Source organism: Oryzias latipes, chromosome 23 (assembly GCF_002234675.1).
Source record: "Oryzias latipes chromosome 23, ASM223467v1".
NCBI classification, from domain to species: Eukaryota; Metazoa; Chordata; class Actinopteri; order Beloniformes; family Adrianichthyidae; genus Oryzias; species Oryzias latipes.
In genome coordinates this window covers 17223956-17248721 of record NC_019881.2, presented here as the reverse complement: position 1 = coordinate 17248721, position 24766 = coordinate 17223956, and the positions used below count along the sequence as shown (strand labels likewise).

The 24766-nt window shown below is 37.7% G+C and overlaps 1 protein-coding gene across 10 annotated transcripts in view; it reads left to right on the top strand.

The window, feature by feature from the left end:
• The window catches only part of anks1b (ankyrin repeat and sterile alpha motif domain containing 1B), a 205723-nt gene that overhangs the window by 143171 nt on the left and 37786 nt on the right, over window positions 1–24766 (top strand). For all 10 annotated transcript variants that reach the window (XM_023952556.1, XM_023952554.1, XM_023952555.1 and 7 more), the window contains 6 exons: window positions 7298–7947; window positions 8630–8737; window positions 10038–10107; window positions 12040–12146; window positions 22789–22887; window positions 23809–23961. In XM_023952556.1, the coding sequence (XP_023808324.1) occupies window positions 7298–7947; window positions 8630–8737; window positions 10038–10107; window positions 12040–12146; window positions 22789–22887; window positions 23809–23961 (1187 nt within the window). The remainder of the gene's footprint in view (window positions 1–7297; window positions 7948–8629; window positions 8738–10037; window positions 10108–12039; window positions 12147–22788; window positions 22888–23808; window positions 23962–24766) is intronic.

Here is a 24766-nt window from a genome sequence, read left to right as displayed (position 1 = left end):
AACAAAGCATATCCACCCACAGAACTGCGGCTCACTGGATATTTCCTCTTTTTCTGACCATTCTCTGTAAACCCTAGAGATGGTTGTGAGTGAAAATCCCAGTAGAATAGCTGTTTAGTAGATGAAAAATTTGGATCCTCACAGACAGTAAATGGATTGAAAAAAATAAACAAACAAAACTCTTGTGCAAAACTCTTACAATTTCCTGATTTGACACTTTGTTTCTAAACCAACATCCAGACTTTCCATCTGTAACAGTTAAAGGTGTTGGACACCAGACCAGCCTATGTGGGATATTAGCTGAGGGCCTGCGGCTCAGACAGATGATTTCTCCAGTCCTGCAGCAGCACTGATGCAGTTGGACTTTGTCTTGAATCTCAGAGATGACTGACAGCTCAGATATTACTCTGTGGTTTTTAATAACAGTCAGTTTTTCACCACATGGACGCAACAGTAAACGCATCCCTATCACATGCTTGGATCACCTCTCAGCTCCCAGTGCAATTAGACCCACAAAGGACAGGATATATGAGAATGTGTGTGTTTATGTTGAGTTGCTTTCTACACACATGCTGTCTTTTACTGGAGAATGACATGCAAAGAAAGAAGCATAAAGATGTGTATTTTTGTACGTTTTTATTTGAAGATGCTTGGAAAAATTACAAAACAACGTACTGTAGCACGTTTTTTTCTTTAAATCTTTTTCATCTGGTCTCTCCATCATGTCAATCTTGTTCTATCTTATTCTTTTTTCTTCCTCAGGCTGTCTTTTCTGTTTTCTCCATCATTCACTGCTGCCCCTAACTATACCTCAGCCTCTCAGTCATTTGCCAAGCCTCCTTTTTCCAGTTTTTCTATTTCATCATTTATTTGGCCTTTCCACTCAAATCACTTTTCAATTTTGGTCAGACAACCCTCAGATGCTGTCTGTCAGCAGATCTCCCGATCCTCTCTATTTCCGTTACCCTACAGATCTTTTCGCTCCGCTCTCCTCCGTCTTCTTTTTGCTTTTGGAGCACATTTCAGAGCTGCCGACTAGCTCTAAAGAGGTTTTAATTTCTATTATGAAAGGGAGATTAAGCAGGGAAATGAGATACTTTTGTACTCAAAATAGTCAGTAATCCTGCAAAGAACCCCCCCCCCCCCCCCCCCCCAAAAAAAAAAAGAAGGGAAAAAAAAGACCCCATCATTCAGGAAGCAGCTAGGCATCAGTGCTAACATGAAATGGGTAACACATGCACATATTTGATCTTGAACTCTAACATTTTACCCCCATGACTCATATCAACAGGATTCACATCTTATTTTAACTGTTTTAACCTCTGATTTCAAGACTTCGTCACGTCATCAAGTTTGTTGGAACACAAAAAAGTGTGTATTTATTATTTAACTTATTCATTTAGCTGGGAATAAATCTGTGAAGGTAATGCCATTTTTAGCCAAAATTAAAAAAAAAAAAGTGTGTTGTTTTCTGGGAAATAGTTTCTGCAGTGGCAGTAGTTTAGCACAAATTCACCTCTTAGTTGTGGGTGGGAATTGTTTCACGGAGCAAGCCCTCCCCCCTTCCCCCTCTCCGCTGCTGAGCGTTCAGAACAGGGAGCTTGTGACCTTCCCATTGTATTTTCTATGTCACAATACAATTTTTTTTAAACAGGTTTGTTTTGTCTGCCCTTGATTCACAACCATTTGAAAAAAGAAATGATCAGAAATTAAATTTGAATCTTAATTTTCTTCATACATGGCCTCCATCATCAGAAAAATAACAAAAACGTGTTAAAAACACCCAAAACCCAGTTATCATTGGAGTGGGTCTTCAAGCTAGTAATGACTGTGTATAGCCTTTGTCAGTTCAGTTTTTAATATAAAAGTTCATAAAGGGTTATGTGAAACCATTAGTAGGGATAAAGTACAAGCTGTATTGACAGACCAGCAGCTGCTCCTTTGAGGGGGAGTATTCCATAAACCGCCTCGGGCAGGTTTTTCAAGCCTCTGTTACAATCTGAAGCCGTGGTCACACCGGGAATGTGACACGTGTTCAAGAAGTGTTCCCACTGGACAAGGGCTTCTTCGTCCTTGTCTTTTTCTATTGTTTACTAGCACGTCTGCCACCTACAGCTGGAACAGGCTTATTGTGAAATGTCAAAGTGCCGGAAATCTCCTGAAACCTGTTACAGGTTTTTTTGTCTTTCACAGCTCTATTCCAATAAACAAAAGACTCGAAGTGTCATGCACAAACCACAATTATTCATATATCCTCCATGATCAATTTTCAAATGGTTAGCACTTCTGTGACTTAAATGAGACGCCATCTGTGAGTAACTACTGAATTCTAGTCTTCGCGTTACCAAGGGCGGTGCTAATGTAGGTTTAGATATTAACATTAATGAGAATGTATTTTAAAAGAAAACATGATGTCCACTCTCAAAGATGGTGTTGTGATTGATTATTTGGGTTGTTACAACAACAACAAAAAACGCCTCTTCCTTTAAGATAGGTGATTTATCGCAGCTTGAGCCACCAAAAATGTCCTGCAGTTTTGGCTCCTTATTTATTGAATATTAAACTTGATGCGTCCTGCTGTGCTTTGGCTGATGAAAAGAGCTACAAACTGGAAGCCTTGAAGCACATCAGTGGAGGTTATGGCACACAGGAAGCTGAAAATAAATTTTCTCTCAGTTAAACTGAGTGCTTGGATGCCAAGGAAATGAAATGATTTCACTCTTGAACACTTTTTCCTGAGAGAAATGTTTCCCTACCTTGAAAAGTTGACCAAAGTTATTGGGGCTTCCACTCTGCACTGCAGCAGCAGAGCAGTTAGTCAAGTTTAAGAGTGATTTTAATCAGGCTTAAAGAGACACTCCAATGAAAATCTGATGTTTTTGACATGTTTTGTGGCACTTTTGTTTTGATGGAGGACATATAAAGAAAGTTAAGCTCAAAATGACATCTTTGTTCAAGGAGCAGGTAAAAAAATACTTTGAAAAAGAGCTTTTTTATGATATACAAAATACACTGGGCGGGCCACAAGCTCCCTGCTCTGAAATCTCAGCAACAGAGAGGGGAAGGGGGGCGGGGTCAACAGTCCAGCACACAACTCAGAGGCTATCTTTTTAATTAACTCTGTAGAAACTATGTCTCAGAAAGCAATAAAAGGTTTTTGATTTTGGCCAAAATCAGCATATTCATAATTCAAAGACCTCTGGAAACCCTTTTAGAATAGATCAAAAGATGATTGGACCTTAAATAGTAAACAGAACCCGAGATGACTGAGCTCACAGATGTGTTAAATTCATGCAAATCATAAGAAACATTAAAGTGTCTAAACTGTTGTCAGTCATCTAAGTTCTAGAAACAGAACTTTTTATGTTAGAAATTATTTTTTTTCATACAAAAATATACAGAGTTTCAAAGTAAAGCTATAGTTTATAGCAGGGGTGTCAAACTCATTTTCAGCGAGGGCCACATCAGCATAGTGGTTGTCCTCAAAGGGCCAGATATAACTTATACATGTAACTAAATGTAATGAAAAATAAATGTAACTACTCCTTAATGTTAAATTACTAATTTGTTTATTTATTATAACTTTTTAAAGTGACAATTACAGTTGCATAGAAAATTTTGCTTGTTACTTTAGCATAAATCTTTTTAAATTTGATTCTGTCAGGTTAGGTTATATTGACTCTGTTTAAGTCCTAATGTATAGTTGCCCAATCGGATATCAAGTCCTATTCCCCCTAAATATAAATAAATACACACCAATTTTTATTTTTTTATTTTAAGAAATGAAAAACTTTTATGCTCTCTCGGCATGGCGGGTCAGATTTGGCCCGCGGGCCTTAAGTTTGAACCATGGTTTATATGGTTCTTCCAGCATATGTTTACTGCTTTAAGAAACAAATGTAAAAAAAATAAAGGCTTTAATCACAGTGGACACCATTTGCTTGTAGACATTTGTTTTGCTAATAATCTGTAAAAGTCCTGTTCTATTTCTGGCACCTCAGGAGAAACATAATAAATCATTTCTTTGCAATATGTTATACGATCACTGAGTTGTCTTCACACCTCTGATGTTGTAAAGTCATTTTTGTTGCACAAGCAGAAACCTATTTGTTTGTTTTCAAATGAAAACAACTTATCCAGATATATATCAGTTTCTGGGCTGTTCTTCTTCGTGCCACGACTTGCTTCCACCTGAGTGTGTGTTGTTCTGTTGCAATAGAAATGCAGGTATGTAGAGGGATGCGGTTTCGCAGTTTGATTATAAAACTCAAAGACTTCAAACAGGCAGTACACAGAATTTGATTCTCTTCATTGGAGCTCTTAGTGGATCCATTGGTAAGTCATACTTTGATTTACACATTTTTCTTAAGCTTGGTTCTCCCCTGAATTCCATTTCGTTGACTTTAAATGTCCTTATCTTGCTGAAAATTGGTGGAATTTTAAACCAAGCAAAGTGATTTGGTTTTTGCAGTGACAGAAAAGTCAGTTCTGCCTCTGTAATGCCCTTTTCAAAGCTGTATTTATTTACCCATTCTACAGTTTTTCACTCTCTCAGAGGTCGAAGGCACTCAGATGTGAAAAGCAGGTAGGAAGGCTGCTGCTGGGGTTGTCTGTCGCCATAACTACCAGAAGCCCCAACTCCCTTTCAGAAGATTCTTTCAAAAATTGTGTTCAAGATATGACCAAGAATCCTAGAATAAATGCATTTTAATCTGTAAACAGAGCTTACTGTCAGCAGTTGGTTTAATTTACTGTGTGTAGGTATCGAATTTGTAGGAGTTCATAATATTTAACATCAGCAGTGCAGAGGTGAGCACACAGGTCAACACAGGTCAACATACTTTGAATGTGGTGATTTTTCAGCAAAAATATTTAATTTATACAGAAAAACTGAATATTACATAGTTTATATCTTTCCTTTGAGAGAATGATGATTCATGTTTTAAAATCTCATTACATTTAATGGCTTTTTTGTGCTTTTAGATATCAGCACACAGTACAGAAGAATAAAATGTCGTGAAAAATGCCAAGTTTTAATTCACATAATGTTTAAGAACACAGTTTACTTTTTCTCCAACAACATGAAAAGGCTTTTCTTTAGAGTTGGAGATGGTGAGGAGGGAATTCTCCTTAAAAGAAAAATTCTTATGTATTATTTCTTATTTTGTGGTAAAGTTGTTTACTTTCCTATTGGGGAGAATTTTGCATATTTGAACAAAGTGAAAACATCACTTTCTTATTCATTTATGTTGTTGGTTTTTTTGATAATATATTGATTTATGTCCTTGAGTTAAAAGTTCTTTTAAAACATTAATAGTTGCAGTTTTTTTCCAGCTTGAAAGCTTTTTTTAAACTTACATGAAGAGTTCATTGATACATAAATTGGATCCTTAATCGATCTCTTTTGGACAAAGAAAAAAAATCTTTTCTAATTTAACTCTGGATGTATCTGTTACTGTAGAGTTAGACATTTCTGTTTGACACAATTTGGACAAATCTTTGTGGAAAAAGGCTGTAAAAGTTAATTCACTCTTTGTATGTGTCATTGATACAAATTCATTACCCCCTCAAGCTCTGCAGAGATTCAGCTGACAACTCTGCGTTCAGCTCTCTTAACATTAGCGTTACCCCAGCAGCAAGTAATTTAGCTCCAGCTGCCGGCAGGGGTTTAATTAGGATGGAGCTATTCAAAGCCCTGCCCTAACACATCCAGTCTTAAGTGATGCAGGCCTTTACTCAACCAAACACGTCACACTTTAAACCTTTTATTGTGGTGAGCTGCCTTTGATTTCCATTTTGTTATACTCACGAGACCAACCGGTTCCATTGAGTTATTAACGTAGGTGGAATACACCCTGCGACTATAACCATGTTGTTTACAAAGTTCTGCTGTATTTAGGAAAGGAAATGCAAGATGTTATACCATTAAAGGCACAAGACACATGTTTTAGGTAGGAGCAATTGGGTAAAACTGATTCTGTAAGTTTTACTGCTTAGAAAAGGTTTATCATGGGTTAACGTCAACTGTGAAAACAAACTGATTACAGGAAATTACATTTTTGATTTTGAAATAATTTATTTGTGTATTTTAGTCCATAAAAAAATTGCCTCAATATTTTTTAATGCAACCCTGATTGTCAAAAACAGAAGTCAAACATTTTCTGTAGGTCTTTACACTACATTTTGGTCCATTCTTCCATGCAGATCTTCTCAAGAGCTGTGAAGTTTTGGAGATGTTGCAGGGCAACAGAGTTTCCACTACCTCCGATTCTCTATTGGACTGAGGTCCAGAGACTGGCTAGAACACTTCAGAGCTTAGAATTGCATTTAACACAGCCAATTCTTTGTTGCCCAGGCGATATGTTTGGATCACTTTCATGCTGGAAGATCTAGACATGTTTTATCCAGAATGCTTTTACTGATGGAAGGAGGTTTCTACCCAAAATCCCACATTTCTTCAATATGGTTCAGTCGCCTTGTCTACTTAGCAGAACAGATTCCCCAAAGCATGATGTTTCCGCCACCATGCTTCACAGTGGGTATGGTGTTCTCTGGGATGAAATTCAGCATTATTCCTCCTCCAAACATGGGGAGTGAGTTCCAATTTGCTCTCATCTGTCCACATGACCTTCTCCCAATCCACATCTGGATCATTCAGATGGTCTCTGGCAAAATTTAGATGGACATGTGCTGGCACGTTATTCCATATTTTTGAGCCAAAAAGGTACAATTTTGAATATAAATGCAACTGAAATGTTAAAACACATTTTGTAGTGTAATCTCCTGCTTCTTTGGTTAAATTTAAAACCTACAAATGACTATCATAAAAGAGATTACTAACTTGCTTTAGCATTTGCCCCGCCTCCTAATGAACAGAATTTCTCCATAAAAATGTAAACTGCTGCATGAAATTACACACTTGAGAGCATTACCCCAGTCATGAGGAAAAAACACTGCTAGGGGTTTGTTGAGTCCATGTAAAAGCACACAGGCAGCTTTCATTACCATTAGCCATGAAAAATCAGAGGAAGCCTTTAGCAAGCTTTTCTCCTGATCAGCTGCACACAGACAGATGGGGTTATCCGAAAGCATGCCTAGAGACTAGACAGCACTCTAAGGTCTCAGTATGTCCTAATGTGGGAATTCTGGTTTCTTTTTTTATTTTGTTTTTGAGGGAGATTTTTTTCTGGGACTCTGAAGACGCACACTCTTATTCATTTACTTGTTCAACGCAGAATTGAGTTTTTGGTAAAAGTGCTTGTATTTTACTTATTCTGTCAATTTTTCTCCTCTGCAGAAGAGGGCTCCCACCAGCGAAATCCTCCTCCTCTGCATACATCCTCCAAACCTAACTCACTGTTGGAGGACCGCAGGAAGAGCCACATCCCAGAAGAGTTTGCCGGACTTCTTCATGGATCTTCCCCAGCTTGTGAACCCCCTGAAACACTTTACCACCTCTACAGTCCTAAACATTTTAAATACACACCAGCCGACGACCAAAAGAGTCTGCTGCAGGCTCCAGAGCTCAGCATTGTGATTGGAGCAGGAGTCTCTCAGGTCTTCTCCAGGACAGAAACTCAGTCATCTCCTCAGAGGTCAGTCGGTGACTCCCAGAAGCCACAGGTAGTTTATCGGACAATCTTCCACACTAAAGTCAACCAGGACCAGGCCAAACCCCCAAACTGTGACCGCAAGGATCCAGCCGGTGGATGGTCGACACAAAGCCAGTCTCCCTCTTGTTGCTTGGGGAAAAACGGAGAAGTTCCAGAGTTACAGGAGATCCAGACTGGAGGTTTGCCCAAAGACGGTTCATCTGGGGCAAACTACGAAGAGAGAGCCTGCACTCTGGGTAGGATGAGATCCGTGCCTCGTAGTGTTTTGGACTTGCAACTGTCTAAGTCTTTATCCAAGTCCGACTCCAACCTCGTCGCTGTCTCTCCCATACAGGTGAGCAGTTATTAGCCCCTATAGGTATGCTTACACCGTCCTCGGCAACACTTGTTCTAGCGTAAATGCGCGTAAATGCGGGTTTTGAACCTCCGCGTTCAAATTTCTTGTAATAAAGCGTCACTGCGCAAGTTTCTACGACCGTTTTCAGAATCTGCGTACAAAACATACAGCAATTGAGACTGCGTCAAAGTTAAACCAGGTCAAACTTTGACCAATCAGGGACTCAAATTTGGTGTTGACGTACGGGTGGCAGCTGTTTGAAAATTGATCATGGAGGAGAAATTAATAATGCTGGTGTGTGCCCAGCCGGTTTCTGTTCTAAAGTTTGATTTATTATATGTAAAACAATGTTTGTTCGGGAAAAGTTAAGGCTCACAGAAATCTTCAGCTTTGCCACAAACAGAATGTTCTGGTAAGGGGATTGGACTGCATGTCTGTGAGAAACATAACTACACATTTCAAACTAGTTCAAGCCATTGAAATAAACTAATCTGGGCCAAAATGTTCCCAGCCATGAAGCACACTAGAGTTTAACTCAGTTCAGTTTGTAAATAAATCATAAGGACATGCATAGTCTGTTTGACAGTTTTACAGGAAAGACTGTTTATTCTCTCAACAGCTTCCATACTTTGCTCATCAAATAAAAATATTACATACGTTCATTAAATTTCCCCTCCAGGAGGAGCATAGCTGGGGCCCTGGATCGCGGGGGCAGGGCCCTGGAAGTCCCAGCCTGCGAGAAGGACAACTGGAGCGAACGCCCTCCTTCACCGCTGAGTGGGAAGAGGTGATGGTTCATTTTCACTGAAGTGTGGCACTTTTACTTCATTCTCAAAATCAACCGAAACATCTATTGCAGGGAAAAAGTGTTGCTACATGTTGTCAAATTGTTTAAAAGCAAATGAGCGTTTTGAAGTAGGAAAGAAAACTGCACCCTCAGCTGTCAGCTTGTCTTTTATCCTACTTTTGAAATCCTCTCAGCTAGTTTAATGTGATGCTCTGGGAAACTGCAGGAAAGACATTGGAGGGCATGAAAACGGGATTGTGTCATCTCCCAGTTCAGAAAAAAGAACCTTTTAGTTAAAAATTAAAAAATTTCAATTCTCAAACCATCTGCACATAATTTCCTTGGAGGAAAAAATATTTCTCATCACAAATTAACATGAAAATTACTCAGACAGTTTTCAAAAAAGGATGCTAATGCATGTGAGCCAAATCCCATTTGTGCATCCTTTGACGCATTTGCATGCACACGCTGACTAATTAACCAGAAGAAGTCCCGACTTGCTGATGGTGATGAATTACCATGCAGAATTTTTCATAATCCTCAGCAATTACAGTGACCTTTCTTGTTTAATTGCATTTTACTTAAGAAGAAATTGCACCAATCCTGGTGGAAGCTGCTCTATTTGTAGCATACACTATGGAAATTGTAGCTTTATTGGCAAAAGGCAAGTGGCAAAGGCTGTCCCACTACAGTCAGTCATTTAAAAACGCTCAGTGAGAGAAGCTTCTAGGCAGTGCAAAACTGTGTAAACTGTATTCTGTTTTATGTCTTTTCTAGTACTTAGTGGACTGTTTCAGCACTAATCCAACAATGTGCATTTTAAAGTTTTCTGATTCAACCTGAAGGTCATGAGAATTACACGATTTTTGATGATTACTGTTGAAGGTGTGGTTTTTTTCTGCCTGAGAACAAAAAACAATGAAGAACCAGCAGAAAGACGCATTCACATTACCTTGCAATGTTTTGTGGAAAATCCCAAGAGGACTTAGTGTGAGGAATTGTGAAGGCGCCTTGTCAGCCTGGGATCTGATCAGACGATCTTCTTTAAGGGTTTTAGTGTTCCATAGTCGCAGGTAGTCCAGTGGATAGCAGGTTAAAAGCAGGTTTATCATGTCTTATTTTTGACACTAATAAATCCCCTTCAACCCTTGACCTGTAAAAGTTTACTTTCTGTTTTTTTTTATGGCGAATGATAGTCATGGAGCATGCAGGCTTCTTGGTCACATTGAGTGATACTAAAAAAGGTTTAGGTTTAGTTCAGTTAATTTACATTTACTTCCTGTCTCTCTTTTGTATTTAGATTGACAAGATTATGAGCTCTATTGGGGCTGGAATAGGCACTGGATTGGACATAAAGGAGGACTCTTCAGGTAACTTGTTTTTTTGCATGTGTGTGTGTTTTGGATAAACTCTAGGTTCTTTTTAAAGAAAAGTTGTTTTTTGGTGTCTTTAAAATGTTTTTGTGGCATTTTTCTCATGATGGGAGGACCTATATAAAGAAAATTAGGCCTGAAATTGTATTTCTGAGTATTTCTTTATTCAAATCATTATGAATCAGGAGCAGACGAAAAAAGCTTTTTGTGATGTAAAAAAAAAAAAAAAGCATGGCGGGCCACAACCTCCCTTCTTCACTTCATTCTGATACATCCACCTGCAGAGAAAAAGATCCGTCTTTTTTCCTTGTCTGAGCTGGGATCTGCCTCTAAACCGAACGGCTGCATAGCTCCAATATTACTCGTCATTTTTGTTGCAACAGTAATGTTAGGTCTGGGATGTGAGGGACTGTAAGCTAGCGGGAGAGCATGTAAACAGAGAGCTCTCCGTAAAGTTTACCAAATAACCCAAAGTATCATAATTTATACTTTATATATCTCCTTAAAAAATGACACTACAAAATTTGTTTTGTGAAAACACAAAAAATAATATTTTCTGGTAATTGTTTAAAGTAGTTGGCTTTACATGGTTTAAATACCTCAAAATATTATCATAATCAGTGATCCATATGTGTTTTTGCTGCAAGAATTTTTCTTTGCTCTCATTTGAAAAATAAAGAAATGCCACTGATACACGGTCGCAAACTGCATAAATCGGTAAAAACAAGGGAATAGGTTTAATTCAATCCAATACAAATATGAAGTGAAAAGGAACACTAAGAAGAATTTTAGAGGTTCGTATATTAGGCTGACTCATCAAAGATGCAGTTTTTTTTTAAGAAATGCTCTGAATTTATGCTGTTTTGAACTTTACTGCACGGAAAACAATGTTTTTTGTGGCTTACCTAAGCAGAACACCTTGAATCCTCCTTTGTTCATCTCTATTTGCTGCATTCTCTCCCTCTCTGTGTCTTAACTCCCCTTTCCCTCCACCTCCTGATCCCCCCCACCGCCACCTCCACTTCTTCTCTCTTTTCATCCTTCAATGCAAAGCTGCTTCTAACCATGGTTACCACAGGCAGAAATCCAGTCTGTGCCAAAGCATCTGCACCTCGCCACCGCTCCAATGCATGCAGGATCACACCAAACATGAGCGTTTATTAAGAAATGCATGCATACAGTCAGGTTAGTGTGTGGGAGGGAGCCTGGCTTGCAGACAAAGAAGCCTGAGCCATTGTGATGGCTATTATCAGCAGAGAGAGCCAGATATGTGTGGAGCGGCAGAGGGAGCAGGGTGTCGATCGCCTCTGAGAGGAGACGAAGACTGGAGGGAGGCTGAGGGAAGTCGGCGAGAGGAGGTGTGAGGCAAGAAGGCAGAGACGGAAAGAGGGGAGGCTGCAGGAGCATACAGATGAGTGGGAGTTCTTGATAAAGAGAAATCTACAACGCAGCAGCTCTCACTCTTTCTCACACACAAGCGAACCAAGCGAGCGCAACAGCTGAGAAGAAGACAGCGCAGGATCTTTACTCCGCTCTTGCAGAATCTCTTGCAGGATTCCACTCGCAGGATTTTTTTTCCTTCTTTTTTTGTGGATACAACTCTCCATCCCTCACCTGTTTTTTTTTCCCTCTCTCGGATCACAACATCTGGACATCCCCTACCTCCTGGAAACCTTTGCATGCTGACCCCTTCCATGCCCACCATGCCCGTCGCATAGCCTCCTACCTCTTTCTCCCCCCTCTTCCTCCCTTTCCCTTCATTTTGCTCCTTGCCTTGCCAAAAAGACTGAAGCATGGCGGGCTCCTTTGACAGCCACGTTGCCCGCCACAACATGATGTGGCAGTGCCAGCTCTCTCAGCCGGACTGCCGATGTTACCGCGTGGACGGTTACTCCCTACTGAAACGTTTGCCCCTCCACCCCCTCATAGGTCCCCGTTGCCCGCTGCAGTCCGTGGGTCAGTGGCTGGACTCCATCGGCCTGGTCCAGTACGAGAACCACTTGCTGGCCAACGGATTTGACAATGTCCAGTTCATGGTGAGTCTTTTCACAAAGAGATTTTGTTTGCACAAACCTTAAGTTTGCTTAAAGCTTTCTCGGTTCTCCTTATCAGCACTGATGAATGAAAGTTTTTTCTGCATCACAAAGATTGCCTATTTTTTCTGGTCCTCTCCTCTTCCTTTTCTTCCTTCTGTCATTTTTATCTTTGCTGCCTCTCCCTGCTGATGCCATGTGAGGTCCCTCCTACACACAGAAGTCCTACACCCAATCTCCAACACAGCAAAGCCATAGCATCAATCTGCATCCATTTGCCATCACAGGGTTCTCAAATACTGGAAGTTTTGCACCAAAGCACTTTTATTTATTCATAACAGGGTCCTTTGCCTACAACAACCTGTTGATATAGAAGCTGCTTTTTTGTGATTGATGTTTGGAGGGGAAACCTCCACGTCCGTTTTCATTTATATGTAAATACCAGTGACAAACAGGAGGAGGGGAACAGTAATGCAGTAAATTTGGAAAACGTGAGTAACAGATGCTGCAGTGGAGCTAAATAGAGAAACTCTGCAGCAGAGGCAGAAGCATATGAAGAAGCAAAGGACTCCATGAGTTTGCTGTCACTGTTGGAGTCAATAGCTGCTGTCCTTCACATTCAATCCTTCGTCTTTGGATTTTTGCTGAATACCAGAAACAAATTTTAGAACTATGTGGCCATTCTTCTCACAAACAAGCTGTGCACATAGATGTTTGATTCACTACAAAAGCAAGCACCCTAGAAATAACTCAATAGTTCTTCAAATTTGAAACATTTTCTTTAAATGAGCAAATCTACCTGTAAGACAAACAGTCTAAGAATTTCTATTTAAAAAAAAAAAAAACATTTTAGTCACTAAGAGATGTTTTTTTTTTAAACTAAGATTTTTTTTAGTATTGACAAACTTTCTTGATGAAATTATTTTTCTTCCAAGATGTAAAATAAGATTTTTTTTCTTGAAACAAGGGTCTTTTCACATTTTCAAGGTTCAGCTTTTGCAGTCTGCACTCTGGTCTCACACAGTCTGACCTGCATCTGTTCCTTACGTTGCCCTGGCAACAAGGTACATTTGGGAGTCCTCTGTTTCTTTGTGTTGTTCTACACATGGTCACTCTTTATCCTTTTTTATCAGCTGGATTTAGTTTAGGGATTAGTTTTGATTAAGTTTTAATTACAGCTTGGATTGGTCCGAACTAGTGCAGCCCAACCCTGGTCCTCAAGATCTACCACCCTGTCCGTTTCCCAGCTGTTCCTTCCTTCTTCCCTTCTGATTAGCTGACTCGGGTGTTTTTCATGTTTGGATTGATGGAACACGCCTGATCCAGGTAATCGGCTGCAAGACCAGGGTTGGGCAGTCCTGGTCCAACTTCTCAGTGATCGAATGCATCATGTGTATGTTACTGAGTGAGGATGAGCTGAGCTGAAGACACGTGTGAGCAACAAATCTTTGATAAACGCTAGGGGTTTAACGATGACACCCCAGGAGGACATGAAATTTGAATCTCAGGTTTCACAGAAACAATTACAAAGCACATAAAATGTTACAAATTAAACTAAGCCAAATTAAAAATAGAATGTTCTAATAAAATATGAGAATAAACACTTCTCACTTTGCCTTTAAAAATGTAAATTAATATTCAAACAGTAATACCTGCAAGTTTAGTTTCTGAGATATTCTATTAGCTGGGATTATTTCATCTGCATAAAGTTCCTACTTTTCAGTTGGAGTACACGATAATGGACACAGTCATCTCTATGTACTTTTGATACTTCATTTTGAGTTTAACAAATCAATGTAGCAATGGAGGTCTTGAACAGATAACAGAAAAGATAAGTGGTGACAAATCTGTGTTAAATATTGCAGTGAGGTAAACTTTATATACCTGTGAACATGAACTGATAAATGAAACGCGTTTATATATATATATATATATATATATATATATATATATATATATATATATATATATTGTTTTCTAACTTGTCCTGTCCAACAGCTGGGCAGACAAATGAGAGCTGAAGGCCTCTTGTGTTGGACATATTTTACTTTAACAACAGTGCGTTTATATTTTTTAAATATTAGTTTGAGAACACAGCTTTGATTAATATTGATAAATAAGGATCTGAAAAAGCTCCTGTGGTCAGATAATCAGTCACCTACACCTTTCAAAGGTTTTTCACAGCTTGTTTTTTAATCAAATGTAGTTATTTTGTGCACTTTTTGCTTTTACTTTTAAAAATAATTTCTTTATAAGCCTGTTATTTGTGGATATATTCAAAATATTGATTTTCATAATACAAATATTTTACTCAGTGTCCTGGTTCCCTATTGTTTTTTTTTTATTTTTATTTAATTCAATAGTTTTCAGGTTTTATAGAAAATATTAAAGAACCGTGAAGTCGTTGTTCAGTATAAACTTTCTGTAAAAGACAGATTAAAAACTAAAAGGCTTTCCTCCACTTATATGAAGATTCTTAGAAGGAAAATCCTGTTCTAGTCAGTGAACCCTGATTAACTCCAGGACTAGATTAATATTTTACAAGGACTTGCAAAAATGCTAAAAAAAAAAAGAAACCTGCAGTGAAATTCAACTATTTAAAAGTACAGATAATTATGGGCAGTATAAGTTAAAATGATGACCTGGATACATTTGGCTCATGTTTCTCATGAAAAGGAGGGAAGAAGTCCTCTGCAGGACATTTTCTCTGTAGCCCCTTTCAGGCTTTTAATATATGTTCTCCTAAATATTTAATGTGCATAATCATGTGAATATGTTTTCTTTGTTCTAACGATCTTTAATTTTTATAGATCCAGGTTCTTAGCTTTATATTTTATGAAAATCCAAACTTTTGGGTTTAAAACATCCGTGGAGCCACAGAATGACGGTTTTCAAGCAGCACTGTAATGAAAACAAAAAAGGAAGGCAAATTTATTTTTTATGACAACATTTATTAATGAAGAACTTACAGGAGCAGCAGGACAATAATACTGTGTGTGTTGGTAAACCTGAAGGGAAAAGAAAGACTGCAGTTTCACTCTGAACTGTTCTGATCAAACTTGTGTTGGGTTTATTTGGTGTTTTTAAAGTATTTTTAAACTGGAAGATATCTATAAAGTCATTTAAGATAAAAAATAGCATTTTCAACTATTTCTTTCTTCAAATTAAAGCTCCATAGTCCGAGCTCTCATTTACAGGATGAAGGGACATTTTATAAAAAGTCATGCCACTCTGCAGAAATTATGTCCTTGAAAACAACACAGGCTTTTTGATTTTACCTAAAAGAAAAACCCACATGATTACAATCAAAAGACCACTGGGAACACTTTGAAAATAGATCCAAAAGATGATCGGAGCAGATTTGTTAGATATTTCCATTATCTTTTTAGACTAGCTGAGAAATGTTGCAGATAGAAGAGGTTTAGGTGGCAGCCAAAGTGTAAAAGACGGATAAATCCTTGTTTCTGTATTGGAAATAAAGAAAAGCTAAGATGCTGAAACGGTTTGAAGGCCAAAAGTAAATTTTAAATTGTTGTGCTGGTAGGATGAAGAGGTGAGTGAAAATCAAGAAAAAGAGGACTGATTGTTTGCCAACTGAACATCAAAGGAGGCTAAAATGAAAATGTGGACAGAAGGAACAAACGTAAAAAAGAAAAAAGGCTGTGAACCCAATCAACATTTAATAAAGATGTCAGGTCAGTTTTCTTCTGCAATAATAAATCGCTGAACATCACAGGTAACAACAGATCAAAAAGCTGCGGAAAACTGCTCGGCATAATGTAACCATGATGTAATAACTGTATTTATTTCTAGAATGCTTACTAAAAATCCTGATCAATTGGAAACAAGGTTTAAAAAGTCAGTGGTCAGCTCTGCTGTTGAGTTCATTTATGTGACAGATTTGGGGTAAAATCGTGAACACGAGTGACGCAATAAAAATCCCAAGAGATTTGAGTTCTTACTTGAAACAGCTTATAAGGGTTGGATAAGGGTTAGTTAGAGCGGTTAGTCAAGCTTTTGAACCCCCACCTCCCTCAAACAAAGTGCCTTGCTGCAGTTCTGAGAGCCATTGCTCTGCTGTACAGATGTTTCACGCTGACTCCGCCTCCATCAATCAGGCTGGGAGCTGATCTATGAACTGGCGCCCTTCACACCAGGATCAGCTTCCTGTGCAGAAAAAGAAAATAGTACCAAGTTAGACCCATAATCACTTAGTTTTAAAGGGAAAGATGTGTGTAAATTAGTTGTTGTGGTTTAAGCGGATAGATTTGAACTATGTATAATCTTTGTTTTTTATCTTCTAATGAATTTTTATTTTTTGACGACATTTAAATGTTATTAAACAGTAATCTTTTACATACATAGACCCACCAAAACTACATTTATGACATATAACTTAGTTTTTAAAATTTAAATTTGAAAAATATAAAATTAGAGGTTTACTGGAAAGTCAAAAACCAAACTGGACTGCCAGAATGTCAAAATAAAATTCTCAGACAGTTTCAAAATAAGACATTATTTTCCAGTTTACTTCTTGTATAAATGCTTTTTTCAATTTAGTTTTTGCCGTTTTAAACAAAGTGTTACATAAACACATATGCCTGTTTTTAGGTTTTCTTTTTCCAGTCTTCTACAAAAACTGAAGAAATCATCTTTTCTTTGTCATTTAACTTTTTTTTTTAAATCTGAAAATATTTAGCACATCAGATGATTAATGTGCATTTTAGGTCTTTTATATCTAATTCTAGAACAGCCACGGTGGTTTAATACTGAGAAACATTTCTCACCAACGACTCGCTTTTTCCTTTTCTGCATTTGTCCGGCTAAATAACTGAAACAATTAGGTTGTTTTTAGAGTGAGAGGGAAAATATTTTTCCTCTACTATCATGAAATTGTGAGATAACAGGCAAAACAACTTAAATAGAATGCCTCACCAAAAATGAATGTCTCAAACAACCATGATTTTTAACAATTCACATCTTTACCTGCTTTACAAAGCCAACAAAAAAACGGACTAGACAGCATAAAATATGGTTTGCAGAGGATTAATGTAAGGAAATGTTTTTGCAGCCACAAACTAAACAGCTTTCTGTGTAAATGACAGAATTCAGCTGCGTTTCCTGCTGATGCTGCATGTGGCACCAGCAGTTGCTAAGCTACAATTACATTATCCCTGCCTCAATTTGCAAATGTCAATCTTCAGCGGTTAATCAATTAAACCAGTTTTTTGTTTGCGTTTCCTTCTCTGGTGTCTTTTATTAATCCACACTGCTTCTAAAAAGCTTTGTTTTGGTCAACTCCAGTTAAATCATTTTAATTTAATGAATTTTATAATGTGAAGCTAGGATTTTTTTCAATAATGTAGTGAATTTTCAGAAGCAGCAACAAAAAATGATTGAATGTTTTACTGAAAACTTTTGGCTCTAAATCTTCTGCATTTCATCTCTCGTCTGCTTCAGTTAATCTCTATCTTTCTTGATGTTTTGCTAACTTAATTATTAACATCTGCAGGGAGCATATGTTATTCAATAAAGACAACATTCTATTTTTTTGTGTATGTCATGCTAAGAACTGCAATAGCAAAAAACTCCCAACAGGCTGGGAACTAAGCTCATCTGTTTACGAAACCATAAGATGAGCTGCAATTAAAAGTTGAAAAGCCATATTGTGTCCGTGTCATAGACACGTTTTGACACCGATATCACCAGTCTGTGAAAAGTAAGTCTACCTACTAACCTTAACCACAAACATTACAGAGCAAAACATTGGAGAAGTATGAGTTATTTTGTCCAGTATAAACTGTTTATTTTGTTTGTGGTGATGTAGAAAATGAGTTATACTGTTTCAAACTATATGTATGTCAAGCAGTGCTGGATGCGATGGAGATGTCAATTTCCATGCGGAAACCTCCCAAATGGATAAATAAAGTTGTCTATCTATCTATCTTATAGCCAGAGACTCTGAAGGTCAAATAACCACTGGTTGTTGTCATAGGTTTACAACGGCTTATGATGTGATTTAGCTCAGTGTTTTTCAACCAGTGCCGTGTCAGTCAGGTGTGCCGTGGGAAATAGCCCTCATTAACTGATCTAAAAACATTTTCCATCTCCAGGATATCAGCTCTGTGTTCCTCTAAACAGGCCCTGATAAAACGCTGAGTAAATAGGAATATGAAAGATCGTAATATACTTTTTTCTTTGTGTTTATTTGATTCTATTAAAGACATTTTGATAAGAATGACGGTACCGCGATTTAGACGCAGCTTCAGCTCTGTTTTCTGAAAAGTCCCGCCCCTTTAACTGTCTCCACCAATCATTCTTGGAGGCTTAATCACACGTCATTAGTCTGACCAATCAGAAGTGGTTCAAGTCTTCACTTCCTTGTTCCGATTCAGCTCATAAAGTCACTCAGTTCCAACAAAAATACCAGCTAAAGCTCGTCTTTAGCGGTGTAGCTTTCCACAGAATCCGGTGTCAGACCGTGGAACAAGTGAACAAAACAATGAAGCTCAGAGACGCGAGTCTGTCTGCGTTCGCCGGCTGTTTGCACTACATCTCCCATGATGCATTGGGTTAAAGTGACAGCGTCTCAGCGCACAATGAGTCGTCCTTGTTAAACGTCTTGAAACCACAACGAACACACATCAGTTTTTAAATCTTCTAACTTAACTTTTATTACATCTTTTAGAAAAAACAGCTGCAACTTCCAGCTTTTTCTGCCACAATTATCACAAAAATGCATGTGACATTGCGGAGGGGCTGTAGATCAATACCGACTATGAGTTTCCCCTTTTTTTAATTTTTTTTAATTTTTGGATGCTGGTGTGCCACGGGATTTTTGCCAAGGTTAAAGTGTGCCGTGGCTAAAAAAGGTTGAAAAACACTGATTTAGCCAATTACAATCAAAGGGCCTTTATGGTATGGTGATATATAACCTTTGAAACACTAAAGAACACCATTTTTATGAAATATTAGTTCTTTTCACAGCTAATTTTCCTACCTGGAAGTAAGATGCTTCGATCTCTGAGGCTCCGCCTTTCGCTCTGTGTGGGTGACGTCAACCTAGGGCCATAGACCAGGATGGTAGCCCATATTCAATCTGAAAATGAAGCAGATTTAGATTTATTTTTGCCTTCCACTACCAATAACTATCAGCTTAAGTTGTTTGATAAATTGTTAATATACTTTCAAAAATCAAAAAGCTGTAAATGTATTTTGAAAAGTCTGTAGGGAACTTTATCTTTTTGAGGCCACAGAAGTCTGCAGTAAAGTAAATAAGAAGGGATAAATAGTGTTTCTCACCTCTCAAATGTTACTGAGGCTGCTAACAGAAATGAGATGTGATGAGCCTGACAGGTATCTTCCTTCCATTGTGCGTCAGAGTGGGCATGCAGTGTGTTTGTGTTGTGGGTGGATGAATGTGGGACTGGCTGCAGGCTGTTCCCTGTCTCTTGTCCTCTCCTCTTTCATTACCAGCCTTTTTGGAGATCACATAGCTTTACTTTTGCTGCTGCAGTCTCCAGCTCTGACGGCATTTCTGGGTGAATGGAGCTTCCTGTGTGCTGCAGCTGTCTGCTCGCACACAGCATCTGTGCTCCACTATAATTATCAGTCTGCATGAGAATCTCTGTGTCTCTGGAGGGAAGGACAAAGGGGGAACTGAACTCTCTCTTGGCTTCCCTCTGGATTAATTAAAGGTGAAACTGTGGAACCCTAACAGGCTCCGATGTGTGCTCTGTGTTCACGGTGAGTCATTTTTTAAATGAGACCAGGGTTTATTTTCTAGATAAATGCTTTGACATCAACCTATAGAATCCTTGCAATACAATTATGTATTAGCTATTGTTTGCAAGAGGGAAATTCTCTGCTTTAAGGTAAATACATTGTAAATAGCAATTTTATTGGTTTAGAGGTTGTCTAAGTTGCATTTCAGGTGATCTATACATAAAAAAAAAAGAAATCTGGACTTTGTCCTGATTTATCGAACTTTGGTTCAGAAAAGGCCATTTACATCTCGCAGAAGACAAAAAGTTGCTGGCCACTCCTATTTAAAAACTTGAGGTGTTTAATACATTTTAAGTAAGTGAAAGTTAAAAAATATCAAATTATGTCTGAAATTCTGAATAGTATAAGCAATTAAATATTATCTCTAATCTGTTATACATAAAGTAGAATTTTTGGATTTCATGTCATTAAGTTGTAAGTGCACAGAAATAAGTTTAAAGTCTACAAATGATTTGAAAATAATTAATGTTTGTGACAGATAAAATACTTTTATGGAAATATTAATGAAGTTAATTTATTGTTCAATTGTTAGAGGTGCTTCAAAGTTAGCTCTTGGTTTCTTTAGAATATAAAAGTAGCATAGACTGTGTTTTTTTTTTCTTAACAATTTGGACAATACATTATCATCTGACCATTTTATTTGACCTTTATTTAGTGTAGGAATGCCTTTAGGTAAAGTAGACATGAAATACATGTATTTGTATTTTTATATTAGGTTTTAAAGTTTTATTAAAATAAAGGTCCAAAAAGAAATATTATTATTTTTCTCATCTGGAAAGGATAAACCTTCAACATCCACTCTGGTGAAAATTGTGTTTTTTGTGTTCAAAAATGTTCCAGTGGCATTTTTTCTAAAGATGGAGGACATAAGAAAATGAAGATTAAAATAGCATTTTTGAGTATTTTTTATTCAAATTGCGGTGAATCGGGACCAGACAGAAAATGCAGTTTGAAAAATATTGTATTTGTGATGCTCCGCTCTATTCAGATGAATCTACTTGTAGACAAATACATGAGGTGGATTCTGCCTTGATGACAAACACTTTAAGATCCACAGTGTTAAAAACACATGAATAATGAAACATAACACTCTGCTGGGCATTACAAACTTTAGTGATTTCTAAGAAGAATGTAAATACAATGTAAACAGTTTTTTACCAACAATGAAGCCATAGGAAGACAGAAGTGATGAGTGTGTTTCTCCCAGCAGTTAAACCAGAGACGACTCAGCCTCTACAGGAAATCGGTTTCCAAAAGCTTTTAGCTTTTTCCAAATCGAAGCAGCCTGACAGCTCTAAACTTTGACCCCAACATCTACAAATACATCTATAAAAGTAAACGGGACTTTTGATGAAATATGCAGATTTTTTAGAGTATTTTCAGGATTATATGTGAGATTTCTTTTGTAACAGTTTTGGTTCTTTTTTAAGTGGTTAGACTTATTTTTTATTTATTTCTCCTTCATATTTGATCAGAAATGTGTGTTTTTTTATTTGCAGGCCTAGTAAAAGTTAAGATGTTCAACTGGATTTAATTTTAAATTCCATTTTTATCTGGATGAAATATCAAGGTGGTTTCCCTTAAGGTTTTACCATTTAGAAAGTGGTACTTTAGCTAAATTTAATGCAGAATTGAAAAAAAAACTCTGGATTTAAAATATGTTTTAGATAAACTAAAGTGGCAATTAGAGTTATGTGCTGTGCATGAGTCCATGCAAACACTTTTTAACATTTTTCAAATAAAAATTGTTTGTTTAAAGGACACGGGAGCCTGCTACAACAAAAGATGGATAAGATTGTTAAGTTACAACCTAACATCAACAATATACCTGGTTTCTGGTGTGTTTCCCAAGCATACTTAAAATATGTAAATTCAATTATTAAAACTGTTTTAAAAAATAGGTTCTGATTAACTAAACATAGTGTATCCTTAGAGTTTACAGTGGTAGTAAAAATGATTTTAGTCTGTAATGTTTGGCATAGAAACACTTCAGCTGTGAGAGACACAATGTATAAAAGAATCCAGGAAATCACTTTAAAAAAAAAAGAATTCATAAAAATAATGGTGCAGAAAATAAGTTTTTGGTCAAAAACTAAAGTTCACCTCAATACATTGTAATGCAGTAGTTGTCTTTATCAGAGGTCAAATGTTTCCTGTAGGTCTGCATCATGTTTTCACACGCTGTAGCCGTTATTTTGGTCCACTCCTCCATACAGATCTTCTCAAGAGCTGTGATGTTTTGGAGCTGTCGCTGGGCAACTCTTTCTACAGATTCTCTATGAGACTGTGGTCTGGACACTGGCTCGACCACTTCAGAACCTTTTACTCCTTAATTCTCCTGGTGATGTGTTTGGGATCTTTGTCATGTTGGAAAATCCAGACATGTTTCATCTTCAATGCTCTCACTCATGGAAGAACATTTTGCTTGAAATGTCATCATAATTCATTCATCCTTTCCTTAATTGATTAATTAATCCTGGGACTCAAAATAAAGTAGTCAATCTCAGTAATCTGAGACTTAGTCACAATTAGAGGATGAGAAAAAAAACGAGACTTTTTTATCTTCTGAGCAAATTAAACATAGTTTTTGTTTGTTTGTTTGTGTTTTGTTTCCGGGAATGTACAGTACAGATGTACAGTTATGGATTTTTATTATTACAAAATAGCTGTTAATATGTTTTTATTTACTAGACACACCAGCTGATATTTAAAACCTACAACAAGGAGTTCTACAAGCCAAAATTAGAACTTTTTCTTTGTGTTTTAATCTATGATTAATCTATGTTTTAATCTATGATTGTGTTAGAGATTTTTTTGAGTGGCATACACTAATTATAATTATGTTACTGATGTCTTACAGGGGAGTAATGTTGTGGAGGACCAGGACCTGCTGGAGATTGGGATTCTCAACTCTGCTCACAGACAACGCCTGCTGCAGGCCATTCGGCTGCTGCCCAGGGTCAGTACTGCGGAACAGCTGCCCTTTTACCCAAATATGGTGTTTTATGCATTTACCCTGCTCAGTTATTCATGTAACATTTAATATTTCCTGTTTAGTGGCTCTTTTTTCCTTTTTTTGCAGATTAAATTATTTACCAGTATGTTCATTTTTTAAGAAACTACAAAATCCTGACCTCCTTTGTTCACTAAAATAACAACAGCTCAAGTTCTTGACTTTAAAGTATGACATTTTTGGAATAAAATAAGGAATTTTAGGATGTTTTCAAGAACAATTTGCTGCACTGTCCATAAAGCAAAAAATAATCTGAGTTAGGAGAAATCTTTTGTTTTGTCAGCATTTTTATTTTTTTATCAATGCAGAGGAATAAATCTGCCAAGCCTCTCATGTTAATCCCGTTTGCACAGAAATTTGCAGGCAAACCCGAAGCAGAGGCTGAAGGATTTGTACTTAAAGCATGATCAGCTGAGAGTTTGTTTGCTTTTGCAGTAAACTGAATTATCCATGAACCTTCGACACCTCAGGAATCAGTATGGACTGTAACTCCCGGCTGTTACTGTTTTATTCACACCTTTTCCTCAAAATTAGAACATACTGTACGTCTTAAATTATCTGGTGTAAGAAAGTAGCATGATGCAGGAAAATCTGTAGAGAGGCAAAAAATCTGGACAGAAGATGGAAACAAAAAATAAACAACTGTCAGAACAGCCGGGAATGTAAGAATTTCTTTTTTTTTTAACTCAGACCGCAGATGTCTCGTGATTTTAAGCCCCAGGTATAAATTAGGAGATAAAAGACATCTTATAAATTTGCGCAGCACTCCAGGATATCTGTCAGAATCATACTAATTAAGATGCTTCAAAGTGATAGAGTTTCTGGAGTTTTTCCATAAAAAGTCTATTTATTCTGTTTGTGTTGAAGGTTCGACCCATCGGTTATGATGGCAACAACCCCACCTCAGTAGCAGAGTGGCTGGATTCACTGGAGCTCGGCGACTACACAAAGTCTTTTCTCATCAATGGTTACACCTCCATGGAGCTGGTCAAAAAGATCTGGGAGATTGAGCTCATCAATGTGAGTTTGGTTGTTCCTTTCCCTCCTAAGAACAGGCTCCCTAGAAATAAGTAAAAATGCATATATTGGAAGTCCTGGACTCATTGATGTAAACTCAAAAATGAGGGAACAGTTTTTTTGACAATCTGAATTTCCTCTTTCATCATTAGATGATGTTTTTATAGCTACAGCTCTGCTCATTTACCCCGTATCTGTGTCTGCACAGTCCTAATGTGCAGATACCCAAAACAGGACTGAAGCCAATGTGAAGGTTCCCTCTGCAGGAAGGCAGCTGTGCTGTGCAAAATGCCTATAGGGCATTTATCCTCATTACTGTGCAGGGAGCAGAACAGGATGCAGCTACTCCTTTTATATACTTTTCACTCGCCTTGCTCTGTTTTTATTTGTTATGAATGATTATAGCAGTTCAGTGGCGTGTGGAGTGTGTGCATAGGCTGGAAGTGAAGCCTCAGGAATGCCAGAAACACACTTTTGGAGTTTGGACATAGTCAAAAATAGCTCATTTTATTTTCCATTTACTCATGTGTTGGTTTGCAGAGCATGGCTGATTTCAATGAGAGAAAAAGGAGAGCTAAAACGGATGCATTTCCTTCCCAGTGGAGGATAAAGTAATGAGTGATCAGCTGGAGGAGGTAGAGCGGGAGTTACATAAGCATGTGGGAAGCAAGATGTTTCATCATGCTGGGGATACCACCCACACACTGCGCCTCTGTGAGCGGCTATGTGTTTTGGATGCATATGTGAGATAGGAAAAGTGTGAATCCATACGTATGTGTTTGTGTATGTGTGGAAACGTCTCAACATG